At 47.5% G+C, this 27,006-nt stretch overlaps 1 protein-coding gene across 8 annotated transcripts in view; it reads right to left on the bottom strand.

Moving 5' to 3' along the window:
- Window positions 1–27,006, bottom strand: part of FBH1 (F-box DNA helicase 1) — a 50,063-nt gene continuing 23,057 nt past the window's right edge. For 5 of the 8 annotated variants that reach the window (XM_047067388.1, XM_047067390.1, XM_047067392.1 and 2 more), the window contains 13 exons: window positions 25,877–26,045; window positions 24,938–25,160; window positions 24,082–24,169; window positions 23,911–23,997; window positions 23,073–23,209; window positions 20,965–21,064; window positions 20,752–20,873; window positions 18,659–18,734; window positions 17,873–18,070; window positions 17,239–17,364; window positions 15,611–15,717; window positions 1,909–2,040; window positions 925–1,413 (listed from right to left, as the gene is read on the bottom strand). In XM_047067388.1, the coding sequence (XP_046923344.1) occupies window positions 1,243–1,413; window positions 1,909–2,040; window positions 15,611–15,717; window positions 17,239–17,364; window positions 17,873–18,070; window positions 18,659–18,734; window positions 20,752–20,873; window positions 20,965–21,064; window positions 23,073–23,209; window positions 23,911–23,997; window positions 24,082–24,169; window positions 24,938–25,160; window positions 25,877–26,045 (1,736 nt within the window). In that variant the 3' untranslated portion in view covers window positions 925–1,242. Of the gene's footprint in view, window positions 405–924; window positions 1,414–1,908; window positions 2,041–15,610; window positions 15,718–17,238; window positions 17,365–17,872; window positions 18,071–18,658; window positions 18,735–20,751; window positions 20,874–20,964; window positions 21,065–23,072; window positions 23,210–23,910; window positions 23,998–24,081; window positions 24,170–24,937; window positions 25,161–25,876; window positions 26,046–27,006 lie in introns of those variants that run through there. The other 3 variants (XM_047067387.1, XM_047067389.1, XM_047067391.1) reach the window with 3 other exon arrangements.

The raw sequence follows: 27,006 nt of genomic DNA, 5'->3' as shown, positions 1-27,006 counted from the left end.
TTCCTTTCACTGGCTCTTTTATTCCAAGTCATCCATGAGGCATTCATTACAGCTAGGCCGGGAACCCTGGCAGAGGGGATGAAACGGCCCCATCCCCCTTCCACGGAAGTCTCCCCCCTCTGTGTTCAGGTCCCGTTCTGAGAACGCCCCTCAGTATGCAAACATTAGCTTGGTGTCCGCCCTTCCAGAGCACCCCGGGCCCGATCCGACAGCACGCTTGCTCTACTCACCGGCCTGCACTCTAAGCGCCACCAGGCTGATGGAAGAGGCTAAGGGGAGGCCGCGACAAGTGAAGCTACGAGGCCCGCTCCAGGACGCCGCTTGGTGGGCTGAGACCAGGAGCGGCGAGCTCTCTGGGTCACGCTGCGCCAGCTCCCCTACCTGCCATCTGCATCCCTGACGTGCTGTGTGGCAAAAACGTAAAAACACCAGATCCATGTACGTCTAGACGATGTGACTTTTGTCACTGGTTTCTGTACGCACAGCTTTCTTACAACATCCACCCAGTAGCCCCAGGCAGTGAACCGGGCACCGAGGTCCCCCCTCTCCCTGGACCCCCTCCCCCCGCCAACCCCCAGTGGCCAGACAACATTCCACTTCTCTCTTGAGTTTTCCTGATCCTCAGCTCTACCTGTGGGAAACACGAGCCTGGCTACTGTCACTTTCTGCTTGCCTTTCTGTGCACTGTGTTGCTTCCCCGTTTAAACCGTGAACCCCGTGCAATGACAAAGGCACACACCTTGTCTCACACATATGTTGAGTCCCCACGGCACAAAAATCTCTTTTTTGACCTGTCAGTTACCACCCTGGAAGTGTCATATTCTGCTTGGTGTCTCATGGGAGCAGTGACAGAGGTGTGGAAAAGAGTAAGTTGGAGAAAGTTCAAAAACAACAGGGCTGAGGCCAAGGTGTCACACAGTGGTATGCCAGTGCTACAATGCCTGTTTAATTGAAATCTTGTAATAAAAGTTTAAATACATAAAATGTTTTGTTTTTTATCAAAAGAACACCCCCACGTCCCCAGCCTGATGCGCATAGAGGAGGGGCAGTGGAAACGGGCTACCTACAAGGAATGGAGAAATGGCAGGTCCAACTCTCGTTGGCTTTGTATTCCTCAAAAAATGCTCTGTGAGCGAATTCAGAGTCTCAGGTGAGTGAGAACCCCACCCCACACTGGCTTTCTTCAAGTAACTGGAATCCACACAAGGCATTCTGTACCGTGGAGAAAGCTCCCCGTGGCTTTCAGAAGACGAGGAAGAGCAGGGCTTCGTGTCTGGGCAGCACTATGTTCTCGATGGTGCGTTCCATGGAGTGCACCTGCTCGGGGGAGGCCGTCAAGAAGGCCAGCGGCCCAATGCGCTGCTCTGCACACGAGTGGCAGAGGTAGCCGCCCTTGTTCTCCTTCCTGTTGCTCTGCAGAGAGAGGGGTAAAAAAAAGAGGTGAGGCGGCCGATCGAAGGACAGGGGCTTTCCACCAAGAAACTGTGCATTATCATTCTGATGTTTCCAGACCCGTGCAAACCTCTGAGGTAACAACCTATCCCGGAGCATGACTATCTAGACTAGACTCAACTCTCTCGATTCCCGCAGAGCAGAAACCAGAAACGATCAAGGCAAGGGATGAAGGGCCGAGGAAAGCTGAACCGGGCCCTCCAGGCAAACAGCTGTCCTCTAAGTGGCCACAACCCAAGCTCCCGGACTCTGCCACACAGCCTGACTCCCGATTATTCCACCTCTGCCACAGCCATAGACCCGACATCGCTTGTGCCTTATGAAAAGCGCCTAACAAGGATTATACAGACTCTTCTTTTATCTCGACCCAGATCAGCACACAGCTCACGTGTAATAAGATGCAAATGACCGAATGAGATTCTATGGAAGGCTAAACCTGCTGCCAAGAGCACATACGTAGGTGATGGGGAGCTTCTTCATGGTGAGCACAGTGTCCACGGGGATGGCGTTGTTGCACTGCCCCACACAGCAGCGAACCACCCCGGTCTTCAACACGTTACTCGTCAGTTCTGCTTGCAAGAAGTACTCCTGAGAAAGAAAGAGTGAGAAGGAGTAAGGGCAATGCCTCTCCCCCACTCTACCTGCAAACTCCAATAGCTACACAACTGGAAACACTCTTTAGACACAGCCAAGTCCTTGCATGAGAAATGCACTGCCCGCCCCGATTTCCCTCAGTTTTTCTGCTTTTCCCCCGCCTGCAAGGCTGTCTCCAAGACAGAGCACTGAAAGCAGTTCAGCTGAAGCACTGAAACAAGTTCAGATTCTTGTTAAAATGACCAGGTTAAAAAAAAAAAAAAAGTTTAATGGGCAAACATGTAAAACTCTTGGCTATAATGACACTGCAGGACTGTTTCTGGATTTTATGTCCTGCTGACCTGTCCCAGAATCATTAAACATTATTTGTATATTTGCTTTTCAACCCAGGTAAGCTGAAACAGAGGACCTTAAAAGATGTGCCCGCATCGACTTGGGACATTCCATCTTCCCAAGCTTTTGGCCATGCTAGTGAGCGAATACTGAAGCTCTGTAAGCCTCAGTTTCTCCCCGTATAAAATGCAGGTAACAGAGCACCTGTGTCACTCAGCTGTCATGAAGGAGGAATACTAACATATACTAAGTGGTCAGAGCCTGGCACACTGCCAACACCCAAATCAAGCACGAATCCCCTCCTACACGAAATGCCCCAAGAACAGGGACCAATGTCTGGTCTGCTGTGTCCCCAGAGGAATTTAACACAGTTGTGGCATACTAGCGAGACCACAAGTATCTGCTGCCCAAGTAATTAGGATCCCGTATTTTCTGGATTACAACGGGCTACTGATCTAATTTTTGCAAAATCTATATCCAGGATTTTGATTTATTTGGTTTTCCGTCTTGCAGGATCTGTCTGCCTGCTACAGAAAAGAAGATAACAAACACTCATGTTCCCACCAATAACTGAGGGGCAACAAAACCAGGAAAGCCTTTCAAAATAAAACGACAGATTTTGCTGAAATCCCCTTTGCCTGTCATCTCTAGTCCACTCCCCAGAGACAACCAGCTTTGTGAATGGGCCGTGCATCCTTTTCGATCCATTCTAAAATGGCTTTGAGTTTATATATGCGTCCAAGAACATTACATGTTATCTTAAAGTTATTTAATACTTTGAGTTTGCTTCTCATCTAATCCATTTCTTTCAAGTGCCACACAGGATTTAATCAAATCATTCTTCCACATCTTATGTAGCCATTCCATCTGTATGGATACTCAGGTTGTTTTCAAATTATTGCCCAAGATGCAGGATTGAATACACTTGGACGTGCCTTCCCACCATACGTTCAAGTTTCTTTTTACAAGCACTCTGCCCACGATCCACACTGAGAAACCCACTTAGCATTACACTTCTCTACACACATACACGCGTAGATAAAAGACTGAAATAATAGTTCCACGAAACTGTATTTAACCTTATGTGCAGTGTAGTCTTTCTCTTCTGGATTTCATTCCACCTCACCCTTTTTTAAAAGCTTATCATAGCCCACAAAGTTAGTCTCCTAAATCATGAACGCACTGCCGGCTGCACTCTGGAAAGCACTGCTCCAAACAGTGGCTCTCACTTTGGTCTTGGGACCCCTTGACACTAGTAAACATTAAGGGCTCCAAAGATTTGTTGATGTGAGTTATATCCTTTAAGATTCACAACGTTGTAAATTTAGACTAAGAAACTTTATAATGTTTATTCTTCCTAAAAATAACAAACCTATCTCCTGGTGACATGTTTTTATGAAAAACAACCGTATTTTCAGAAAAGAAAAAAAAAGCTTGGGAGAGTAGCATTGTTTTACGCATTTGCAAATCTCTTTAACGTCTGGCTTAACGGAAGACAACTGCTTCTGCATTCCATCTGTGGTGATGTCACATCGTGCGGAGAACTCCCAGGAGACAAAGGGGGAGGGCTTCCCAGCATCTTACAAACAGCAGAGTTTATGCCTGAACCAGCAGCCAGTGGGTTAACGGGCCTGGTAAGTGCAGCTGTGACTTTTTACCCAGGCCTTTTCATTTTCACCTGCCCTTGTAGTTCTAGACTCTCCTTCTTCCGGCAGGCGGGTCTGAGGTTTGCCCCTCGAATACATCCCTTCCTTGCGGCTGGCTTCATGTCCCCAGTCTCTGCTGCACACTGGGCAGATGAACTTGGGTTCGGCTCCAGATCTGGCGAGCCAGCTGGGAGCTCTTTGCTGGTGGTTCGTTGGCCCCCAGCCAGTAGCGGAGGCCAGAGATGGGTCCAGGCAGCTGCCTGGGCTCTCTGCCCAAGGGTCCCTCCCCGGGGCCCCGTCCTGACTGGGTGCAGCCAACCTCCCGTGCTTAATTTAAATCTCGTGGCAAGGCAACAGTTTAGGGGTTCGATTTCGACAGACATCTCTTAGCGAGTACTTCGTATCAGATGGCACATGAGCTCATTTCTTCCTCCCATTTGGTCTGGCTCTTAGATTTCTTCCTCCCCTTCAGCTGTCTCTGAATAGGGAGTCTGGGTTCTCTCGGCCTCCCTTTCTTAAGAAAAAAGGCGGGTGAGGAAGCAATTTGGTTCAGTCAGTGGAACTCAGACTTTCAGGAAGAACCAGAAACTAGGAAACTATTTTGTTCCATTCATGAAGCCCTGACTTCTGGGAGGAACCAACACTCACCAAGCCATTCTGGGCTTCATTTCATTTGTGTGTTGCTATAGCTTTGGTATCTTTGAATGAGACCTGCTATGTTCTACTTGGAAAATGGGACATAACCATTTGATTCCCCCACCCGCAGCCCTTTGGGCTGCCTTCTCCAAAACTGGGCAATCATTTTTTGCAACACTGCTTGGCCACAATATTCATTAGACTCTGGAGAAAAACGACCAATTAACAAATCCATAAATTATATAATACCATCTTGCAATTAGGTTTGTAAAAGGGAGATATCTGGAAGTTGGGCCTTTAAGATGTTTGCATCTTGTTCGTGTATTTATATGTGTGTCCATGTATGTTGTAAATGTGAGCTACTTTCTCTACGTCTGCATGGTATTGCTAAAGTTAATTTGTAAAAGAGCTCTACTTAGTTTGTTTAAAGGCATTTGTAAAAATGAGGCATTCTAAAACTCAGAAAGACAGAAACTAACCCAAGTGTTTTTTTTTTTTAATTTTTTTTTTTTTTACGTTTATTTATTTTTGAGACAGAGAGAGACAGAGCATGAACGGGGGAGGGGCAGAGAGAGAGGGAGACACAGAATCGGAAGCCGGCTCCAGGCTCCGAGCCATCAGCCCCGAGCCCGACGCGGGGCTCGAACTCACGGACCGCGAGATCGTGACCTGAGCTGAAGTCGGACGCTCAACCGACTGAGCCACCCAGGCGCCCCAACCCAAGTGTTTTTTAAAAAAATGTTTTTTTTATAATGTTTATTTCTGACACAGAGACAGAGCATGAGAGGGGCAGAGACAGAGAGGGAGACACAGAGTCCGAAGCAGGCTCCAGGCTCCAAGCTGTCAGCACAGAGCCTGACGTGGAGCTCGATATCACAAACCGTGAGATCATAACCTGAGTCGAAGTCGGTCACTTAACCGACTGAGCCACCCAGGTGCCCCAAAGTTCACATGATCTTTGGGGAATTATTCGGAATTAAAGCTAATTTAAAGTTGCCGGTTTCCTGGAAATAATAGGGGAAACAATTCTGTAAAGCTGCAGAAAGTCCGTGAGAAAGGAATCTGGAAAGGAACTTTGTACATGGTCAGGACTAAGACTGTGGAGAACTAGTATGTAAAAAGTCTGGGGACGCTCAGTCGGTTTAAGCGTCTGACTCTTGCTTTCGGCTCAGGTCATGATCTCACGGTTCCTGGGTTCGAGCCCTGCCTACTGGGCTCTGTGCTGACAGCGTAGAGCTGCTTGGGATTTGCTCTCTTCTCTCTCTCTGCCCCTCCTTGCCTGCACTCACTCTGTCTCTCAAAATAAATATATAAACATTTAAAATCTTAAAAAAAGTCTACTAGGGAGTGATCAACACCTGGGAAAGAGAAGAGAGCCTAGGAGTGCAAGATCAGACAGAAGTTGAGCAGTGGTACAATAACAAACCTCATAGCTGATTCTCTGAGGAGTTCTAGAAGTTGGATTACCCTTCAGAATATCCTAAACTAAGGTCACTGGTTGTGACCAGTGGGGTAGAGGGCACGCCCTTGGCAAGGCGGCTATCTTCAGTCAGGGCAATCCCTGCTGGCGGCTGAGGGCTGAGGGCAGCCTTCCTACAGCTGAGAGTCCTTTGTTTCTGATGGAGACTTTGAACTAACAGGAAAACTGCATCCAGACAGATTCTTGTTTGGAACATTGCTGGTTCTCTGTTTGCTCTTCCAGATTTAAGGCTGTGACTTACAGAAATTTGGTAAAATATTCCTTTGTAAACAAATATGAAACATTTATATTTTTCTCCCAACCTGATCCCTCCAGGGTTCAGAAACTCTCAGTGACTATTTTTTTTTCCTCAGTGACTATTCTTATTTTCATGGCAATGTATTTATTTACATAAGTTCAGTAAGAAACTGATCTCCTTATGACAGAATGCAATTAGAAACACTGGTTATATTACTAAAGCTTTGACCGGAATGTCACATTTAAGGGACACATGCATAGACTCAGATATGCCCAGACAGCTTTAAGGAATTAAGGGTGGCTTCATGGAGCCACTGAAACCCCTTAGAAAACTCAGTCTGATAGCTTGCTTACAGGGTTCCTGGCAGGTGCAGGAAACTCAAGATATTTTGGAGACCTCAAAGAGAGGAATTCACCCAAATCTGTAGGTGTTCCAGGCAAAGTCTGATGGCAAGTATTTGGCTTGTCTTTTGAGCCTCAAAAGGCTGTTGAAAGTTCAATCTGAAATTCCTTATGAAAAGTTCCAGCAAAGCAGATTTAAAAAAAGACCAATCACTATTCCTGCTATGCTTACGTAAACAATTAGGCCAAGTTTGTCAAATGTGGACTTATTTTACAAGCAAAGTAGTCTTAAATTGCGAAACTACGGGACTCATCACTCTCTTAGCGAATCCACAGGCCCCACCTACCCGCTGTCAGCAAGGACAACATCCAAAAGAAACCCACTTGCAACAGCAGCCGGCCTCTGACAGACCCGAACCTACCTCAGGAGGACTGGTCTGAAGCTACCCAGCTACAAGGCTCCCATAAGGCTCAGATGAAATAAGACCGAATATGGTACAAGAACGAATAATCAAGGAACAAAACTCTTGCTAATGCAGGATGTTGGGTTTCAACATGGAACTAAAGAATACGCCTACACAAGAGCAGGTTTCCATTCCTCTAACCAGGATCTTTGCCCCATTTCAGCAGGAAGTAAGAAGACGGGTGATCTTCCCAATTCCCTCAAGAGCAAAGAATGATCAAAAGACAGTGGGGATTGAAACCCAGAACAGAAGGGTTAGCGGGACTACTAAGACAGCAGTGACCTCTAACCCCACCCCCACCCCTTTCTCATTTGCCTTTCAATTCTGGGACTTCCTTCCCTCTCACCTCCTTCCAGCAGGTGGCCTGAGGCTTGCTCTCCCATCTCCCCGTATGGCTGCCTCTGGAAAAAACCCTCTCCCCACATCCGGCAGACGAACTTGGGTTTGGTCCATGTCTAGCATCTATTATCTATTGGGAGGAGACGGGAGGTCCCCAGCACGTGCTCTCTCAAGACACTGCTGAGCGGCAGGGCGCACTGGGTGCGCCCACATCCCATCATTCTAGCCAATACCTTGAAAGGTCAAACGTTTTCTCCCTTACCAGTCTGATTATTTTTGTTTGAGTTTCCTGGACCATAGCAGAGATTGCTTTTTTTTTTTTAAATCTGTTCACGGCCACCGGGGTTCCCTTTCTGTGAACTTCTCGTTTATATCTTGTGCCTATATGACTACTTGGCTGCCAGTTTCTGACAAACCTGTAGTTGTTCATGACCTCTGTCAGCCCTACTTCCTGCTGTTGCATAAGCTCAGGAGGCCAGAGACCCAAGTGGCTCCCAGTCAGGCTCTTAGAACAGCAGCTCACTCGGCATCGCCAAACGGACAAAAGAAGCGTCCCCCGCCATCCTGCGGCAGTCTTTTATGTGAAGCAGCGGCTCGCACACTGAAGGGCACCGGCCGGGATCACACTGCCCAGGCTTACAGCCCAGCCCCTCCACTGGCTACCTGTGTGTCTCTGAGCAAACTACTTAACCACTCTGTGCCTCCATTTCCGTATCTGGAAAATGGCAGAATGAGCATCTCAAAGGATGTTTTTTAAAGGTTCGTGAAATGTTGGCTATTATTTTATCACACTGAAGTTTTACCTTTTGATGTAATCATAAATAGCTATTTTTTGACTTCCTATTTCTATGTCAAGCTTATTAAGAAAACCCTCCTCACCTAAGATATTTTTCTAACATTTCTAAAATTTTTCTTTTTTTTTTTTTTATCAGATATAAGTATATTTTTTCCTTTACTAAAATTTTTTTCTTACATTTAGATCTTTAATCCAGTTGGAATTTATTATGAGGACATAGAGAATTTAACTTGACTCCATATGGAAAGCCCACTGCCCCAACACTGCTGGCTGACTAGAACATTCTTTCCCTATCCATCTGCAATCCCTGTTTGTTTTTTTAAGTTTTTTTTAATGTTTACTTATTTTTGAGAGAGAGAGACAAACAGTGAGCAGGGAAGGGGCAGAGAGAGAGAGAGAGGGAGACATGAATCCAAAGCAGGCTTCAGGCTCTGAGCTGTCAGCACAGAGCCCAACACGGGGCTTGAACTCACGGACCACGAGATCACAACCTGAGCCAAAGTCAGATGCTTAACCAGCTGAGCCACCAAATGGCCCCTTACCAATTTTTTTTTAAGTTTACTTGTTTTTGAGAGACAGAGAATCCAAGCAGGCCCGTGCTGTCTGCACAGAGCCAGAGATGGGGCTCAACTCCACGAACAATGAGATCATGACCTGATACGGAAATCAAGAGTTGGACATTCAACCAATGGAGTCCCCCAGGTGCACCTGTAATCCCTAGCTATTACATATGATGTTCCCACACATCCACATGACTTTCGGGGACTCCCACTGATCTCTCTCTTCTGGCACCAACACCAGACTGCTTAAATCTGTATACTTAGAATATCCATCCACAAGTCCCCACACCAGTTCTTCCTAAGTTGGCTATTTTGGGGCTAGCACTCTTCCATATGAATTTTAGAATCAGTTTATCAAATTCTAACAGGATTAAGTCCTATTGGGTACTGAGCATACCCCTTAGGGAGAAATTCCATTTCCAATCCATAAACAGGATCATTTTTTTTTTAATACAATTTATTGTCAAGTTAGTTAACATACAGTGTACGTAGTGTGCTCTTGGCTTCAGGAGTAGATTCCCATGATTCATCACTTACATACAACAGTGGTCATCCCAACAAGTGCCCGCCTCAAAACAAACACACAAAATCATAAATAGGATCTTTAAGATACAGAGGGACCCCACTGGGCAAAAGAGTCATTTCAAGGCCCAGCAATTGCTAAAAGCTAAAAAAATAAAACCAACTTTTAAAATCCCAAACAAGACAAAGAAATCTTTCCATATAGATGATTAGTTTGTCACGGGCGCACCGAGAGGCACAGTGCTATAGCGGGATAGAGACAAGTGTCCATCTGGCCCGAACTGGGATTCCATGGCACACGTACGTGAGGCCGACTCCTCAACTCCCCAGATCTTGCTGGTGGATCTAAAACTGCCTAAAAGCTTCCCTCTGAGACCATAAATTCCACGAGACCGTGGAGCGCATTACTCCCTTTGTTACCCCTACCCCTCTGCACATAACAGGAGCTCCATACATCTAGTCTGTCATCAAAGTGAACAAGTGAATCAAACCACCTGGGGCACCTGTCTGGTTCAGTCAGTAAAGCATCCAACTCTTGACCTCAGGGCTCTGTGTTCAAGCCCCACACTGGGAACAGAACCTACTTTAAAAAACAAAAAGCTGACTCCCCTCTTCAGTGACATCTTGGGTCTCCAAGGCTTCCACAGGCATGGAGACCAGGGGCTGCTGGGAAGCACCGCCACCGGAGGAGCTGCCAAGGGCTTACACCAAACCGTGTCAAGGGCCGACAACAGGACTACGGCCAGCTGTTGAGAACTATCCCAAGGAGGAAAAGCAAAATCCAACCCCACGGCTTCCTCTGAACCCCCGGCCTTCAGGAACCCAAAGGCACGGGACACCACTGCCTACACATCCCTCCCTTAAGCGATGCCAGGCTGTTTCGGTTCTAGATGCACTGGCGCCTGGCCGGCAGTCAGGTCCTCAGGTTACAAAGGGCCGAACGAACATATATCCCTCGCCAAGGACTTCCCGAGGGCGGTCCTGTCACCGTCCTCACTGCACAGGTGAGGCACGGGAGTTGAGAAATGAGGTCACTTACGCAGAAGATCAGAGAGCTGGACCACAGCAGATGTGGGGCCCAGGGCCAGTGGTCTTCCGGCAGCAGTCAGAGGTCCCTCCTAGGAGGTGGCGATACAGAGCTACACGACAAGCACGTGACGACAGCAGCACTTCAGTCGTGTAAAAAGCACGCCAAGTACCGCCGACCGAGCGAGTGCGTCCCTGCCCCGACCACCGTGCCTCTCCTCTAACGCTGGCTCTCCCCTCGACGCCTCCCTCCTGGAGCTCCGCGTCTCTGAGGGCCCCCGTGCCTCCCCTCCAATACAGCCCCCCTCGGGCCGCGTGGCGCTCCTCTAACCTCTCCTCCGGGGCGCCGTGATTGCTGCGGGGCCAGGTTTACAGATTAGGAAACAGAAGCACAGAGCGTACGTGACGCGCCCACCTAGTGCCCAGGCGGGAGAGCTGGGATGTGCACTGAGGCGGTCTGACCTGGGGCTGTGGACTCAGGCCCGGCCTCACAGCAGGAAGGACGCTGCTTCCGCCCAGTGGACGAGCACTGAGCACCAACTCCGTGCCACGCACCGTTCTGAGCACGTGCCTGTGCGGCTTGGAGTAAGCATCGCGGGGCCGGGGGGCTGACAGTGGTCCCTGAGCGGCCGGCCCAGCTGCACGACGCCTCATTCAATGAGGCGATGACTCCCTTCACTTCTTCAAGAGTTAAAGAAACAAAGCAACAAAAAAGCCTTCTGGTGATCAGCTAGATTTCCCAAGGGGGGCGGAGGAAAAGGAGGGTTCGAAGGACCACAATGGCCTCCCAGTCCAGGCAGCAGGAAACAGCGGCTCACTTCTGTTCTAAAGCCTCCGCAGGCAGGACTCTACTGTTCACGTGCTCTCATAGTCTATCAACTATCGCCCTGCTTCCCCACAGCCTTCCTCTCTGAGCAGAGGGTGGATGTAGCCACTTCCAAAGAGGATGTCCCCAAAGTCCTAAGTTGTGACAAAAAGCAGAAGTATTTCCTCTCATGCAAGGGCCCTCAAACTCCAATATCTGTTCACACAGACGGGCCATATTTCCGGGGTTTCCTCAGAGCAGTTCTGCGAGCAACAGATGTCTTCCAACCCAGTCTCAGTAAAGACGGAAGTATTTCTCTAGACTCCGTATCCTTCTCCTCATGGGGGAAAACTCATGTTCTCCATAAAATGTATGCCATAACCAACAGATAAGCTTCCCGTTAGCTTTAAAAAGCCTTCTGACTCTTGTTCGTAACTGGTGGACTGTAAGGGCTACAGCCACTGTGAAGAATTTGGCAGGATCTACAAAAATCTCACGTCCGTTTACCCTTTACATAGAAACTGAGATTCTAGAACGTATTCCCCAAGATGCACTGGTAAAACAGAAAATGACTTGTGCCTAGGATTATGCCTTGTGGTATTAATATTCAAAGCAAAAGACTGGAAGGAACTCGGTAGCCATCAGTCAGGGGCTGTATCAGTCACGACACACTGACCCAGGGACTACTACTCGGCTGTCTCAAGGGATGGGAGATAGTTTCATGAACTAGTAAGAATGAGTGATCTCCGCGCACATTTCTCAGTGACAAAGCGAAGTTCAGAACAATTAGATAGATGATGTTACCTTTCAAGAAAAAAAGAGAATAGAAAAATTTATACATATTTGCTGATACTTGCAAAAAGAAACACCAAAGGATAAATCAAAAATGAATTTTAAAAAATAGCGATGGGGTGCCTGAGTGGTTTGGTTGGTTGAGTGTCTGGCTCTTGGGTTCAAGGTCCAAATTGGGCTCTACGCTGACTGTGTAGAGGCTGCTTGGGATTCTCTCTCTCCCCCTCTCTCTCTGCTCCTCCCCTGCTCGTGCTCGGTCTCTCTCAGAATAAACTTTAAAACAAATTTTAAAAGTAATAATAATAAATAATAGCTATAATGATGGAAGGAGAGATTCTGACGGGGACAAAGACAGAATGAGACTTTTACACTTTTTACAAAGTTTGCCTTTGAAAACTAAGTGTTTCACATATTCAAAAAAAAACAAATCAAAAAGAAGCAAAGCAATCCTTGTAGAGACAGTAAGCACAACAGAGGTTATCTAATTGTAATTAAATTGCTGGATCTAACCACAGAGGAAAATGGACTTCCTTCAAGTGCCCTCAGAACATGGTAACAGCACATCTTTAGTGGGATTTGGAGAAAAAGAGCTCTTAGAAAATCTTAAATTCCATTCAGTATTCTGTTAATAATAACACTAGTATCGTTTTACAACTTTTATATACAGTAGAATGGCATAAATAACCAATAAATACTGTTATGAACCAAGATCCATACAAGCACACAAGAAAGCAAATCTAGGGGCGCCTGGGTGGCGCAGTCGGTTAAGCGTCCGACTTCAGCCAGGTCACGATCTCGCGGTCCGTGGGTTCGAGCCCCGCGTCGGGCTCTGGGCTGATGGCTCAGAGCCTGGAGCCTGTTTCCGATTCTGTGTCTCCCTCTCTGTCTGCCCCTCCCCCGTTCATGCTCTGTCTCTCTCTGTCCCAAAAATAAAAATAAACATTAAAAAAAAAAAAAAAAAAAAAAAAAAGAAAGCAAATCTAGCATGTGGAACATTCTGTAGGACAAGTGGCTCAGAGACAGAAGCATTAAAGAAAGGAGGGGTCTTAGATTGTTCTGAATTATGAAACTTAAGAGACCTCACAACCAAAGCTTAATGTGGACTCTGATTTGAACAAACCAACTCAAAAAAGGCATTTTTGAGACAATCACAAGAGTATGATTATGGACTGGGTGGCAGAGGCCACATGGAATTGCTATAAATTTTACAAGTTATGCCAATAGCACTGTAATTATGAAAAAAATTCCATTTTTAGAGACATACTCTAAATACATATACATATGATTTGTATATGGTAATTTTAGAGGTGCATACTCCAAATATGTATATGTATGATTTGAATATGGTAACTCAATTTATTTTCTTGACTTTTGAATATCTCAGAATTTTCGTAAGTTAAAAAAAAATCCCATTTAATACATGTAAAATATCACCACTCTGTAACACTTCCACTAAAAGTTACCAATGTGACAATTTGCTTTTGTTCTAAATCCAGCCACCAGTGCAGCTATTTCTAGGAGAAAACTACACCATAGGTTCTAAAAAAAATACTTATGATCAAAATTTACACAAAAACTCATGTAACAGGTAGAGATTATTTGTACATAAAAATTATTACAGTTAACCCCTGAGCAACTCTGAAATGCATGGGTCTACTTATACATGCATTTTATATAGTATTGTGCCGTAAATGTTATTTTCCCTTCCTTACAATTTTCATTTAACTTATTTTATCTTAAGAAAATCATGTACTAGGGGGGGCGCCTGGGTGGCTCAGTCGGTTAAGTGTCCAACTTCAGCTCAGGTCATGACCTCACAGTTTGGGAGTTCAAGCCCCACATTGGGCTCTGTGCTGACAGCTCAGAGCTTGGAGCCTGCTTCAGATTCTGTGTCTCCCTCTCTCTCTGCACCCCACCCCCCAACTCATGCTCTGTCTCTCTCTCTCTCTCTCGAAAATAAATAAACACTTTAAAAAAAAGTTTTGGGGGAGTCTAAAGCTATACACAGATTTTCAATGGTGTGGGGTATGGGGGGGGCGGGGTGCTCGGTGCCCTTAACCCCAGTGTTGTTCAGCATCCAATGTGTTTCTACTTCCTCCCCGGTACTGGTTTAGACATCAAGAAAAGCCACACTTATCTGTAAACCATGGGGCCAAATCCAGCCCAGTGCCTGCTGTAAATAAAGTTTTATTGGGACACGGCCACATCATTCAGTACTGAACTGCCTGTGGCTGCGCTCATGCTCTGACAGCAGAGTAGAGCAGATTAAACAGAGATCCTATGGCCTCAAAGCCTGAACTATTTACTGTCTGGCCCTTCACAGAAAAAGTGTGCAAAGGTCTGCTCCAGGTCATCTCTGGAAACCAATCAGGATGCCACCAAAAAAAAGGGCTCTTGCTCTGAGCTCCGACACGTGAGCGGGTCACACACGGTGAGACCCGGGTGAGGCAACGCCACGTGGGGAACTGACTTCAAATTCCAGATGCATTCTTAGGGCCAAATGGGCCCAAGGGGCTCCGAGGAAAAAGGACAAGGAGGCATGAAAGACAAAAGTACTATGAAAATGCAAAGCGATCAGTCTTATGCAAGAAGCTTTAGCTGTTGTCATGGGTCAGAGTATGGATCTGCAAAGTTTCAAGCTGGAAGGCTCTCAGACCATCTCCCTCAAGTATGTGAAGAGAAATCCTACGTGTTGTCTTGTTTACCATCTGTCTCTTCACCTAGAAATTGGGCTCTGGGAGGGCAGCAATCCCCTTGCCCACCACCCCACCCCCGGTGCCTAGAAATGGGCATCTCTGAACATCAGGGTTCTGTGTTTCCACCACTTAACAACGCAAGGACTTTGACCACCATTTACTGAAAACTGACTACCCCTCCACACCTCTGCCCGCCCCGAGGTTCAAAGCCGTTGGTGGCAATGCTTAGATTCTACAGCTCCAAATATTCTCACCGCCCTGAGAGAGCATGAAATACGGCGCTTGGACTAACTCATCCTGCTCTATAAAATCCTTTCCGTTCTGGAGAGCGCGAAGAAGGAAAGAGTATTTATAAGCTGACACCTGAAACTTAAGCGTAAAAATTAAGTATCCTTGGTTCAGGGAAAGATGGACTACTACTCAAAGTAGTGACTTAGAGCTCAAATTTCTGGTGTAGTTTCCAAACAGGGTTGAAAAGATGAAATGGTTTATGTTGCGACCTGTGAAAGGCAGCAAAGAGTCAGAAATCAAGAAGGTGGGAAGCAGGTTGGTCTGTAAGGGGTGAAGACTGAGCACCGACCTTTTCTGGCATCTCAGCCCCACCCCTCCCTGGGAGGGGGGAGGTGCCTGAATATTCATGCTCCCCTGCTGAGGACATATTCCTTCCAAGCCGGCCAGGGAAGGGGAGGAAGGAAGTGCAGCCACAGAAAACACTCTTGCTGGTGTCTTCCCAAGAGCCACGAGCCCCTGTGCGCTGGAGCAAGCGGAGCCCTTCTCTTCCCGCTCAGGAGCCTGTTCCAAAGGCCTTCACAGGCCACAGACTGACCCCTCGTTCAAACGCATAAACTGTGAATGTCGCTAAGTTAACTTGTGCTACTGGTTCCTCTTACCCCAGCTAAAGTCAAGATGTTCTCCAAGGACTTGGTCATGATGAGACGCTTCTTGGCACGAGTTACTGCGACATACAGTAAATTCCATTCATCCTCAGAAAACGACTCTGAAGAAAGTAAAGGGAAGAAGTGGACCGACTCAAAAGCCTGCTTACGACAATGTACGTCTTCATCTAGATGTTTACCACCCCTCCATGCTCCCCCACTAAGAAAAACCGCTCAAGACCGGCTGGCCGTACACACAAAATCTTCCTACAAATACCACCTCCAAAGACAAACAAAGACCTAAAAGACTTGTGGCACGAAACGCCAAGTCTTAATTTGTGCGGCTGCTGGTACATCCCAGGATCCTGCTCACTAGTTACTCAACACCCGCGCTGTGCCCGGTGCATGTTTTCACCCGCTCTCCCAGTTCCCTTCATGACAGCCAGGTGGCACTGATGGGGGAAACCGAGGCTCGCAGAGTTCAAGTCACTTTGACACACAGGCCAAGGCTAATAAGCAAGTGCCCAGGAGCCAAACCCAATGCTACTTATCTCCAAAGCCCACATTCTTTCCTTTTCCTGACACCGTCCCTCTCCCTTACTCAGCCCGAGCTGGAAACGTCTTGGGCTGGCACCCGACGAGCAGGGAAGAATCACACATTACGAGGCTTTCCCGCCTGCCTGAAGCCACTCCCCTCACATTCACAACAGCCAACGCGATGCTGGGAGCTCGGTACTGAGCGGCTGAGGTGTCAGTACGTGTTAGGCTGTTACACTGTGTGCCTTAAATGGGTAGACTGTATAGTATGTGAATTACAACTCAATAAAGCTGTTATAGAAAAACCAAAAATACACATACGTGTTCAATGACCAGCAAGGGAAAAAAAAAAAACAAACAAAGAGCAGCATATTAAATAAACTCTTCTTCCCCAGTATCGAGCCACTCTTATCTCTCAAGGGCCCTTCCTTGCCTCCCTCTGCTCTAAGTTATCTTCAACACCACGTCTTTCTGTAACCTAACAAATATATTCATGGCAGATAAGGAGTTTCTAGTATTTCTATTTGCACCCCACCGATGTACCCTATGCCCCAGATTCAGAGTTCACAGTTAATGAAGCGTTTGTTTGCAGAAAAACTTCACATGGTTTAATTCTACGATTCAAAACCATAATAACTGCACTGATGCTCAAAGCATAACAAATAGCCTTGAGTACAAATTTATATAAAAAGACGACACAAATTGCTTACTTTTTCACCTTTTAGGATTTCCTGGCCTCTTTAAGAAAAAGGGGATCTAATTTTAAAAAACAACACTTGGGTGAGCAGGTCACCTGTGTATGTTAAAGCTTAAATGAGGCTGGGCGTCGGGTATGCGGTGGTGAAAATCCCAGAGCTGAGAGGTGGTACGGGCAGAACAGGCCGGCCATGGGTACAGCCATCCCGCCAGCAGCCCTGGGGGATGGGCCAAAGATAGGCTTTTCGAAAAACACAGAACAACAATAAAAAACCACAGAACTAGAGCTGTTTTTCTTCTAGAAGGATCCTGCCCAGAGCCCATACCAGACAACAGAAAGCAGGCCATCCAGAGGAGGTGCCCAGCCCCCCCTTCCCCCACCCCACCCCCCCCACGCACAGGCTCCTCACCAACTCTGAAGTGGGGCAGCTGTGCGAGGTTGTGCCTGGCGCAAGGCACTTTCACAAAATCGTCCAAAACGTGCACAGTGTCAAACTCCAAGCCTTTGGCTTTGTGTACAGTGCCCAAAATGTACTCTGGAACAAACAGAGAGCGTACGATTAGATGGGGGCCTGGCAGGGGAAGGACCGAGACGGGAAAGGGAAAGCGTGCTCTCGCTGCTTTACTCCTAAAACCAACGTTCCCTCACCCGAATGTTGCTCTGCAGGGAAAGAGGAAACAACAGTCGGGGGGGGGGGGGGGGGAAAGAGAGAGAAATAAAATGGGGGGATGTAGCAAATTCACTGCAGGCAAGCCAGTCCATCAGAATCACACCCCCGGGCCCACGGGGACCTGCCCACCCCCAGTCTGCCGGCGAAGGGCCAGAGGCCCACGGGAGCGCTGGGCAGCCAGCCCGGGCTCACTCACGGGGCTGAGTGCAGACACAACCCAAGCGCAGGGCCCCCAGCGAACAGCCCCTCTGCTCCCTTCCTCCCAGGAGGGGCCGGGAGCACAACACCCTCGTGGCCACACGGGATTCCATGCAGGAAGTCAACCACCCGACCCTCGTCCCGCCAGGACGAGAAGAGGCCGTGCCCTCCTTACCTGCGAAGTCCAGGTCTTCTATGTGACACTTCTCTATCCTCTCCACCAGTTCTGGAATCCTGATGTTATACTTCTCAACGACTGCAATCTTGGCCTCCAGCTCCTTATCCTCAGCCGCGGTCACATACCTCTTGAAGCCACTGAAGCCCTCCTTGTGCACCCATCTTCTAATAAACTTGTCTTTAATAACGAGGTTCTCTGAGGAGAACACGCACTCGGGTTAACACGACGGGGCCGCACTAGACTGCGGCATCATAAGCAAACGTCTCGAAGCTGCGAGATCCGGGTTCTAGTCCCGACTGCATCACTAACCTGCTGTGTGACCCGGGGCAAGTCAAAAAGGACCTGTGCTCTAGCCTCTCTGTCTCCAAACCGAGGCTCAAGAGCCCTACCCTTGGCGTCCTTACTTACTTCACAGGAATGTGAAAAAGCGCAGGACGGGAAAGAAATGCGCTCCAGAGTGTTAGAAAGGATCATGTGGGGCCCATGCAGAGGTCTCGGCGGGTAAAGGTGCCAGGCACACAGAAAGATGGTGAGGGAAGACGGCCTGGGGGACCAACATTAGGCAGAAATTCAGACTCCTGAGAGAAGGGTCTGGAAAGAGCTCTCTGCACCTCTGGAAATTGGAGGCCTCAGGCATCCCGCTCTGGGTGGGAACAGAGCCACACCTGCTCCATCCTTCTCCAGGGGAAACAAGAGTGCTGACTCAGAACACGCCCAGCCTTCTCCCGTCCCTTGTCACTAGAGCGCTTTGGTCCACTACACCACTGCCAGGAGGGTACTCACGTTTCTTCCGTTCTTCCTCCGGCTGAAGAAGGATCCAAATATCAATGATTCTGTCCAATCCAAATGATTTAATCCCCTGAAAAAGTTTTGTGGTGGGATTTTTGGTTTTTTTGTTGTTCTCCGTGCGAGCTTGTTACTGTCATTGTTTTAACAAAACAAAGTAAAGCAAACGGAGAGATGGGATTTGGGGGTGAGAGGTTTTCTTGGGAACGGATCCCAAGCTGTACCCCAAAGCACACAGACAGAATGCGGGAACCTTCATCAAGCACAGAAGCAATGGGTTGTCATGCAGCCTGAACACTCAAGATTATCAAATGCTAAGTTCTGGCTGCCACCTCTAACTCTTCCGATGTTTAAAAAAAAAGAGGGGGCAAGAACCTGCTGCACGTTGCTTTCTTGTCAAAAAGGGGCAATTTAAATTGTCTACCTTCTAGGGGTGCCTCGGTGGCTCAGTCAGTTAAGCATCCGACTTTAGCTCGGGTCATGATCTCCTGGTTTGTGAGTTCAAGCTCCGCGTTGGGCTCTGACAGCTCGGAGCCTGGGGGCTGCTTTGGATTCTGTGTCTCCCTCTCTCTCTGCCCCTTCCCTGCTCATGCGTGCTCACTCACTCTCTCTCTTTCTCTCAAAAATAAACATACATTAAAAAAAATTAAAAATAAAAAAATGAATTATCTATCTTCTAGGGACAGGAACATGGCTGTAATGAAAGATACAATGACGCCTGAATACAAAGTGTGGAGTATGAATATTTACCCCCTCTCTTTGGAGGAAAGAGCTACACTAGAGAATGTCTACAGGCCCAACCTGTTGCATGTTGTAAAAGGTTAGCTCCTGCAGGAGAGGGGCTGATCATATCGTAGTGTACCCCATTCTACCTAGCAGCACAAGCTCAGCACTGCCGGGGTACCCCAGCAGAGAAGAGAGCCACAACCAAGGCGCCACACTCCAAGGATGTGCCATCATTTTGGGAAGGGACACATAAGCCATTAACATAAAACAGAGACCAAAATAAGACAGTACGTGTTATAGTTGGAAGGCAGATGTGGTCAAAGGTGCTGACACACGCTTCAGACAGCTTGGGGGCGCGACAGAGGGACAAGAGCCTCTTACTGTCTACCATGCTCAGCATGGGCAACACTCCAGAAGTGCTATTTTCTTACAATAACAAAAATGCGTGAATTACACTATAACCACTAGATGAGATACTGTAGTCACTCACGTAGCAACATGATAGAAAAGGAGCTTACGTGCGGAGTAAAAAAAATGCACGTTTTTATGTACACTATAATTGCAATATGTAGAAATGCATGTCTATAAAGACAAAGACATATGTAGCAAATTGAGAAGTAGTATCTGAAACACTGAGATTAAGGGTGATTTTTTTTCCCCTTTAACTTCTAGAACTTCTGTAACTTGGCTATATAATCTTTATCAATAAAAAAGAAAACTGAACATCTTTTGATTACGATTCACTGACTCTATTTAGTGAGGACCTACACACAGTAGGCCCTCAAAAACACTTTTTCATAAAAGGAGCGAATGTCTTTTAGTCAGCTAACTTTGCCTCCAAGAGTTAAAAATGTCACACACGTGTCACTTAATCTTAACTTCCCCATGAAACAGGTAAAGGAGAGGCATTGTTTTTGTCTCAGAGATGGAGAGAACGAGGCACACAGAAATTGTGACTTGCCAGAAGCCACGCAAAGTTAGTGACAGAACCAGAGCTAGAACCCAGGTGTTCACACTGTCTACACTGGAGCCCGCCAGCGCTACCCAGCTGTGTTGGCAGCTCACTCGTTCTCGGGCTAATGAACAAAACACACACACTCGCAGGTAGCCAGCTGGCGGCCTCATTTGCACAGCCAAGATGAGAAGGGCGTTCATTTTTCAAGAAGTGGAAGGAAAGGTCCTCAGTCATCACTGAGTCTTTATAGGAAAGTCCGGCTCACATAATCAGAACAGCCAGGGGCAAAGACTTTGGTCCCGGTGCAGGCAGTGCCCCAAACTTGCATAATAATCCTAATTAAGTTGACGGTTTTCATCGGCTATGTCTGTTTCTGAGCATGAAGCAGTCAACAGAAATTTACTCTTACCCCAATCAAATGTATCCTGGCAGGCACTTCTCCTTCGGTCACCCGCACGGCCTCATCAAACACATTGGCATTGGTCCGGGACAACAGGGCCACCTGCCCCTTTGTGTCACCTCTAATGCCACCTTTTGGGAGAGAGTACAAACTGTGGCAAATCCAAATAAACAGGAAAACTAATTTTTGTAGCAAATAAACAGAGAGTAACTGAAGCCTTACTCTGATGGTTTCCTCCGACCAAAGTCTTTTTCCTTACTCGCTTGCAGACATCCAAGATAGTAGCTCCCACATAAGCTATTTCTACACCAAATCTAAAACTCTGCGGGAAAACGACAAAACAAAAGGAGTCAACAACCCCTCCCTGAAGTACGTTAGCATCTTTCTATCACCACCGAGTCCCGGCCTTGCCAAACCCAACTGGTCACCCCCGACACCCTACATGGAAAGGGGATGGGCCAATTCCCCACGGTAAGCCCACTAGGACTGAATGGAAGAATCTTAACCACCAAACCATCGCTGACTTGACTTTAAGCTTTCAGAATTGCATTTTTCCATCTCGAACCTTCAGGCTACCTATTTTTCTTTATTCCTTACCCCCAAATCCACACCTGGGAAATTCTCCCACCACGGGCTCTGTACTATTTTTCCCACCACGGCTACCAGCTCCACTCAGCTCAGCAACCCGAGCTTCCTGCTTCACCCCCTGGGTCTCTCCCTCCTGCTGCCAAGCGAGTCTCTATGCCTCTGATACATGACTCTTGACCCGCACACTTTCATCGGGCCACACCCTGGCCACAGACACGGAAGAGCAGCACGTGAAGGAAAAGGTGATGCATGCACTTTCAACATCCCTCACAGCCTTGATTCCTTTTATTCCCCAAGACCAGTGGAAAACTTTTAAGCAAATCTACCCTTCCTTCCAAATCAAATCTAATGAAAACGTGTAAACTACACAAAAGATGGAGGGAGGGCGGGGGGGCTTCTCCCCTCGCCTCCGAGACTCCCTAACATTAATTTAAAACCACGGCCCCACGCGGCCGGCCATCAGTAGTAGCTTCCCTTCTCGAGCATTCCCTGCACCTCCCTGCCTCCGCACACGGCAGAACAATTCCCCACCCTTCAAAACCTGGCCCCATACCCAACACTTCCTTGATCACTGCAGCTAGAAAGACACCACTTGTCTCCAAACTCCTGTATTTATGTATGTATTGCCCTCTTCCAGGCATTTATGATTTAAACACACTACTATGTGCTTCGGTGAACGTCCAGAATGCTGTCGAAGGAAAACACGAGACTTTGAACAAATAATACTTGGCTGCTGCAGAACCATTCGGCGTGAGCCGTGCCCCAAAATCTAAAAATAAAATACCCGTGAGTCCATATTGATGTAAACGACTGAATAACTAAGTGGGAGGAGAAGATAAAATCTTCTTTCCAGAAGAAATCTAGACAGGTACTGGAAAAGGGAGGATCATTCCAGCTTTTTCAGAAAACCAAGGACGCCACCAGTTGTCAGGCTGGCGGTGGCAGACAGACGTTTTCCACAATTTTCCTTTCACTTGAAAGCAGGGGTTTTCTCTTTGGCAACAAACGTTTGTCAGCTGTTTTCCTTGAAGTCACAGCCCCCTCCGTTCATTTTTGAGAAAACGCCAAACACCCAAGTCTGTCAGCCGCTCTCTCGAGTCCCAGCGGCGCTACACACGACAGCACGCCGCTGAGCTCACAACCCGCTCACAACCGCGCCCGTGCGTCAGGGCGGCGCCGTGCGTCAGACGCGGCTGCGTCAGACGCGGCGGCAGGCACGCTCGGGCGTGACGACAGGGCCGTGCGTCAGGGCGGCGCGGCGCGTCAGACGCGGCCGGCAGGCACGCTCGGGTGCGCAGACGCACCTTCCTCGCCCTCTGCGCTTCGTCACGCGGAATACTGGGGACGTACCCAAGGGCCAGCAGCCAGTCACGTCTGCTGCGTCACCAGGGCACGCTCGAGTGAACCGCTCGTTTGCTTTACTCCGAGTGCGTCACAGGGAAGAATACGAAGACTGCCAGCACCATTTGGTGCCACCCCCTCGATTCACGGGAAGGCGCCGGCAGTGCGAGTGAGAACACGGTGACAGAGGCGCGTAACTTATGCAAACAGTTTGGACTCCGCAGGCCCCCTGAGCAGCACACGGCACCACGGCGGAGAAGCGAGGATTTGCTACACACCCTGCGCCCGACGGGAAACCCTGCGCGGTGCCTGGCGCACGGTAACCAGCGGAAAACGAGGCTGGGGAAGCGTCATGCTCGCTTATATGGTTCCGGGGACTCGGAAGCAGAGAGAGCGCTTACCTGTGTGAGATAGAAGACGTGCGTGTGAGGGACTGTAAACAGAGCATTGACCGCACCGCGGAAGGTATAGATCTGTTGATGTGGGTCCCCTACAAAGATTTTCCCACATGGCTGAGACAGAACTATGTTCATGATAGCTGCAACCAATAAGAGGCACGGTAAGAGAGCTGAAGGATGCCAACGCACAGAGCAAAAAGAAACCATATTTACCACAGAAAAAGATGAAAATGCTTTATGAAACTAAGCCAGGGCACTCTGGACAACAGAGTTGTCTTTCCCTGCGGGCTACGCAGGCAATGCAAAGAAACAACTGTATCATGGACAAGAGAAACCGTTTCTAATCCTAGGAATGCAGATTATTTTTAGTCCCGGATAAGTGATGGAGTCTTAGAAACCACATTGGCAAATAAAAAAAAATGAGACAAATTGCCTCCTCTATGATTATAACCCAAAGCTCAGAAAGGACCTACAAAGTCACACTGTTTTCTATCAGCCACTTGAAAACCACACAACGCAAACTTTCCACTCTGAGCTGACTGGCTGTGCCCACTCAGCAGGAGTCTAGGACCCGATCGCCTGATGACCTAGGCTTAGTCAACGTTTTAAGAATAACCAAAGCAAAACATTTACAGGAAAATAAATTTGCTCTCAGTGGGGGGAAGGACAAGTGCTGGAACCCAGAGTCAAATAATGAGGGATTTCCGCATGACTAACTTATCATTTGCTCCTCCTCTTTATGACAAATGAGAATAATCAACTTATTTCACATGTCCTCTTACATAATCGTGATGTTGTTTCTATGTGTTTGAGACTACTGATGTCCTGAATAGTTTATCACCTGGGGTACAGTCCTGGGCCTCATCCACAAAGATGGCGTCAAAAGAGGCAAGCAGAGGCTTGCTCAGCTGCCAGAGTTTCAAATAGCCTAAAAGAAGGGAGTAGCAGGAGTCAGAACCCGTAAGTGGAACAGTCACATTTAACAGATGTGTTGATCTGGGAACTGGCATACCATCGTGAGTCATTTGGTACGCCTCTTCTTTGCATTCCCCCAGCTTCCGCATGTTGTCCCAGAGTCGGCTTGCTTCAAGGACACCGTTCTAGAAAGCAAGTGATATGGCAAGTCACGGTTTAAGACCCCCGAAAAGACACCTCCTGAAATCACTTTCATTCCCATATACAGAGGTCAGAGCAAAGGCACCATCACAGCACGGTGAGCGGCAGTCACCTAACCTCCCTCTGGCTCCACGATAGCCTTTGGACAATGTCAAGTGCAGAGATGAGTAAGAAGCTGGGGCCATACCAAGCCCAGTGACAGAACATCGCTCAAAGAGCACAAGATTTTGGGGGGGGGGGGGGCATAAAGGGCACAAGATCTGATGAACCAGAAAAAGCTGGACTAACTCTCTAGATTTATGACTGACCACTAAACCATACAAACAATGGCTAATAATTAAAAAGACAATAAAAATGAGAACAGTGATTCCCGATCTGTAGATTCTACATTCAGCAGACCCACTCACTACAAGCTCTTATAAACCCTGGGAGGATGCCACTACAGCGGAGGGATCTGCCACCACAGCAGAACCGTGACAAAGACCTGGTCCGGGCTCCCGTGTCCCTGTGTCTGGGTGGGTATAAACCTCATCTGTCAAATAAAGAGGACCAGTGTGAAGATAAGTCTGTGAGTGCGCTTCACAGAAGACACCGCACACCTCATGGCTATCGAGGCAGGCCTGCAGTCTGACCCTCCACCTGGACTCCCTGCCAGCAGGTTCAAAGAAACGGAAGACAAGCAGAACACTGGATCATGTCAGCTCTGCTCATTTGTCCTAGACCCGTAATATGAAAAACAGTTAGATACTCACCAGCTTTTCACTCTGTTCAACCATGACTCTCTGTCCTTGGCTGTTCTTACACCAGATAGGCACGTGATCAATCGTCAGCTCTTCGTCAGCCGAGGCAAAGAAGTTTTCTAAAGTCTTACACACGAGCTTGGCCCTTATGAATCCGCCTTTCCCTTCAGCAAGGACAGAATTGACCATGAAAGGGGTCAACTTGAAGAGATTCAATTTCTTCTTTAATTGGTACCTGGAATGCATACCCCAGATAAACAGTATTTGACTTTACTGGTAACATGGGATTTAGTGTCTCTCCACTACCCCAACCCCCTTCTCTACAGTGACACCACCTGGCCACCTGGAGTGTCACATATACATGAGGGGTAAAAGAAAAAAAAAAAGTTAGAGAAGTTTAACAAGGTCCATGTAGGATTTGAAATGGCTTCACCAGGCTTTCAAAAATTCTCACATAATAACCAGAAAGAGGGAGTGGCTCAAGGCAGACCCTATTACTCCATGGTGTGGACCAGACTCCAAGAGGTCTGGGGGGACACTCGAAGCTCCCTGAAGCCTTCACGTCTGATGGTATGCTAGTTCAGAGGCCCCCAGGAGGCCTGGGCGGAGTGCACTTCAGCTGAGATGTCCCCCCTCCCTCAGCCAAGGGAAACATGTCAGTCAGGATGGTGAAAGTCTGCACTTCAGACAAGTCATTTTGACTTTCTGTGCCTCAGCTCCAGAAGAAGGAGGATGCTCACCTCAGTAAGACACTAGTATTTGCAAACAATATATTTTTACAGGGTAAAAGTAGAAATCACTAAATATCTTTGTATTTCCTGCCTTTGAATGGAGAGAAAAGCATTAAATTTTCTCAGTGCTGTTGTATACAAGTTCATATGTAACCATGATGATCACAATGGGAAAAACAGGAATTAGACACAACAATGATGGTGGCGACGCCATGCTCACTTCCGCCCGACGTGTCCATAGGCCATGGAATGAAAGGTTTTGCAGATGACATTGCTGGGGAAGACTAGCTCGGCCTGCTTTGCGATGCTCTTGTTGAATGTCACATACAGAAACCTGCTCTCAGACCACTTCTCAGCATACTTGACCAGGGTAGAGGTCTTCCCGGTGCCTGGGGAAGCCAAGAGGAAAGGAGGTGACCCTCTGACCAGGAATAACTGTTGCAAAGGATGTCCTAATCAAGTCTTATCCATGCTTACCTTGCCTCTTGCCTGACACCAGACAGTGACAAGTTTCTCAATACTGGTAAAAACTAAAAATGGTGCAGTGCAAAGAGGAGTGGATTCTAAGCCAGATTGACCTGGGCTGGGATCATGGCTCTGGCAGGTTCTAGCCGAGCACCTGACCTCACTGACCATCACTTTGCTCCTCAGCCATGTGTGGGCAACACTGACTATGTAGGGTCTGGCAGGATAAAGATAACCATCAAAGATAATCCCAGCCGAGAAGTTCAGTAAGAGTAGCTATTGCTGGCGTAGGCATCAGTAATGCGTCAATAGCAAGAGCACGCAAGAGAGATTCAAGGATGCTTCTGGCCCGTTCTGAGCTCTCTGGTGTGCCCTGCCTCTCCACCGTTCACTCAGTTATTCAGTTACCATTCACTTCACAAGTACCTATGAGCACCTACTACATGATCAGCTGTATGCTAAACACTGGGAGTATGTTAAAAAAAAAAAAAAACATAAAGCAAGGTTCCTGTATTATAATCTTGTTGGGAATACAATACTAACACAGTTGAAACAATTAGAACAAAATGAAAGTATGACAACTCAGTAGACCAAAAAAGAATATGAATTTGGAAACAAAAAAATCTCACCTATAAAAGAAAAAAAGAGTAATTCTTTCCCTACCTAACAGGGCTACTGTGAAGATTAATGACACAGTGTGGAAGTATTTATAAAATGTCTGTGTTGGCTATACTTCTTATATAATCAGGTACCAAACAGTTAATACACACGATCAGTTGCTGTAAGAGTTCAGAGATCACGTAGGACTCAAATGGCTAAAGAAGGCTCCATCAGGAAGAAACGAAAACGACAGAGTCAAACACAGCAAAGAAGGGGGTGGGGGGG

Source organism: Lynx rufus, unplaced genomic scaffold (assembly GCF_022079265.1).
Source record: "Lynx rufus isolate CCGP_SWC_20201006 ecotype Redwood Valley unplaced genomic scaffold, mLynRuf1.p SCAF_7, whole genome shotgun sequence".
In the NCBI taxonomy this organism is placed as follows: domain Eukaryota; kingdom Metazoa; phylum Chordata; class Mammalia; order Carnivora; family Felidae; genus Lynx; species Lynx rufus.
Note: the sequence above shows the minus strand (reverse complement) of the source record. Positions and strands in the feature narration are given on the sequence as shown.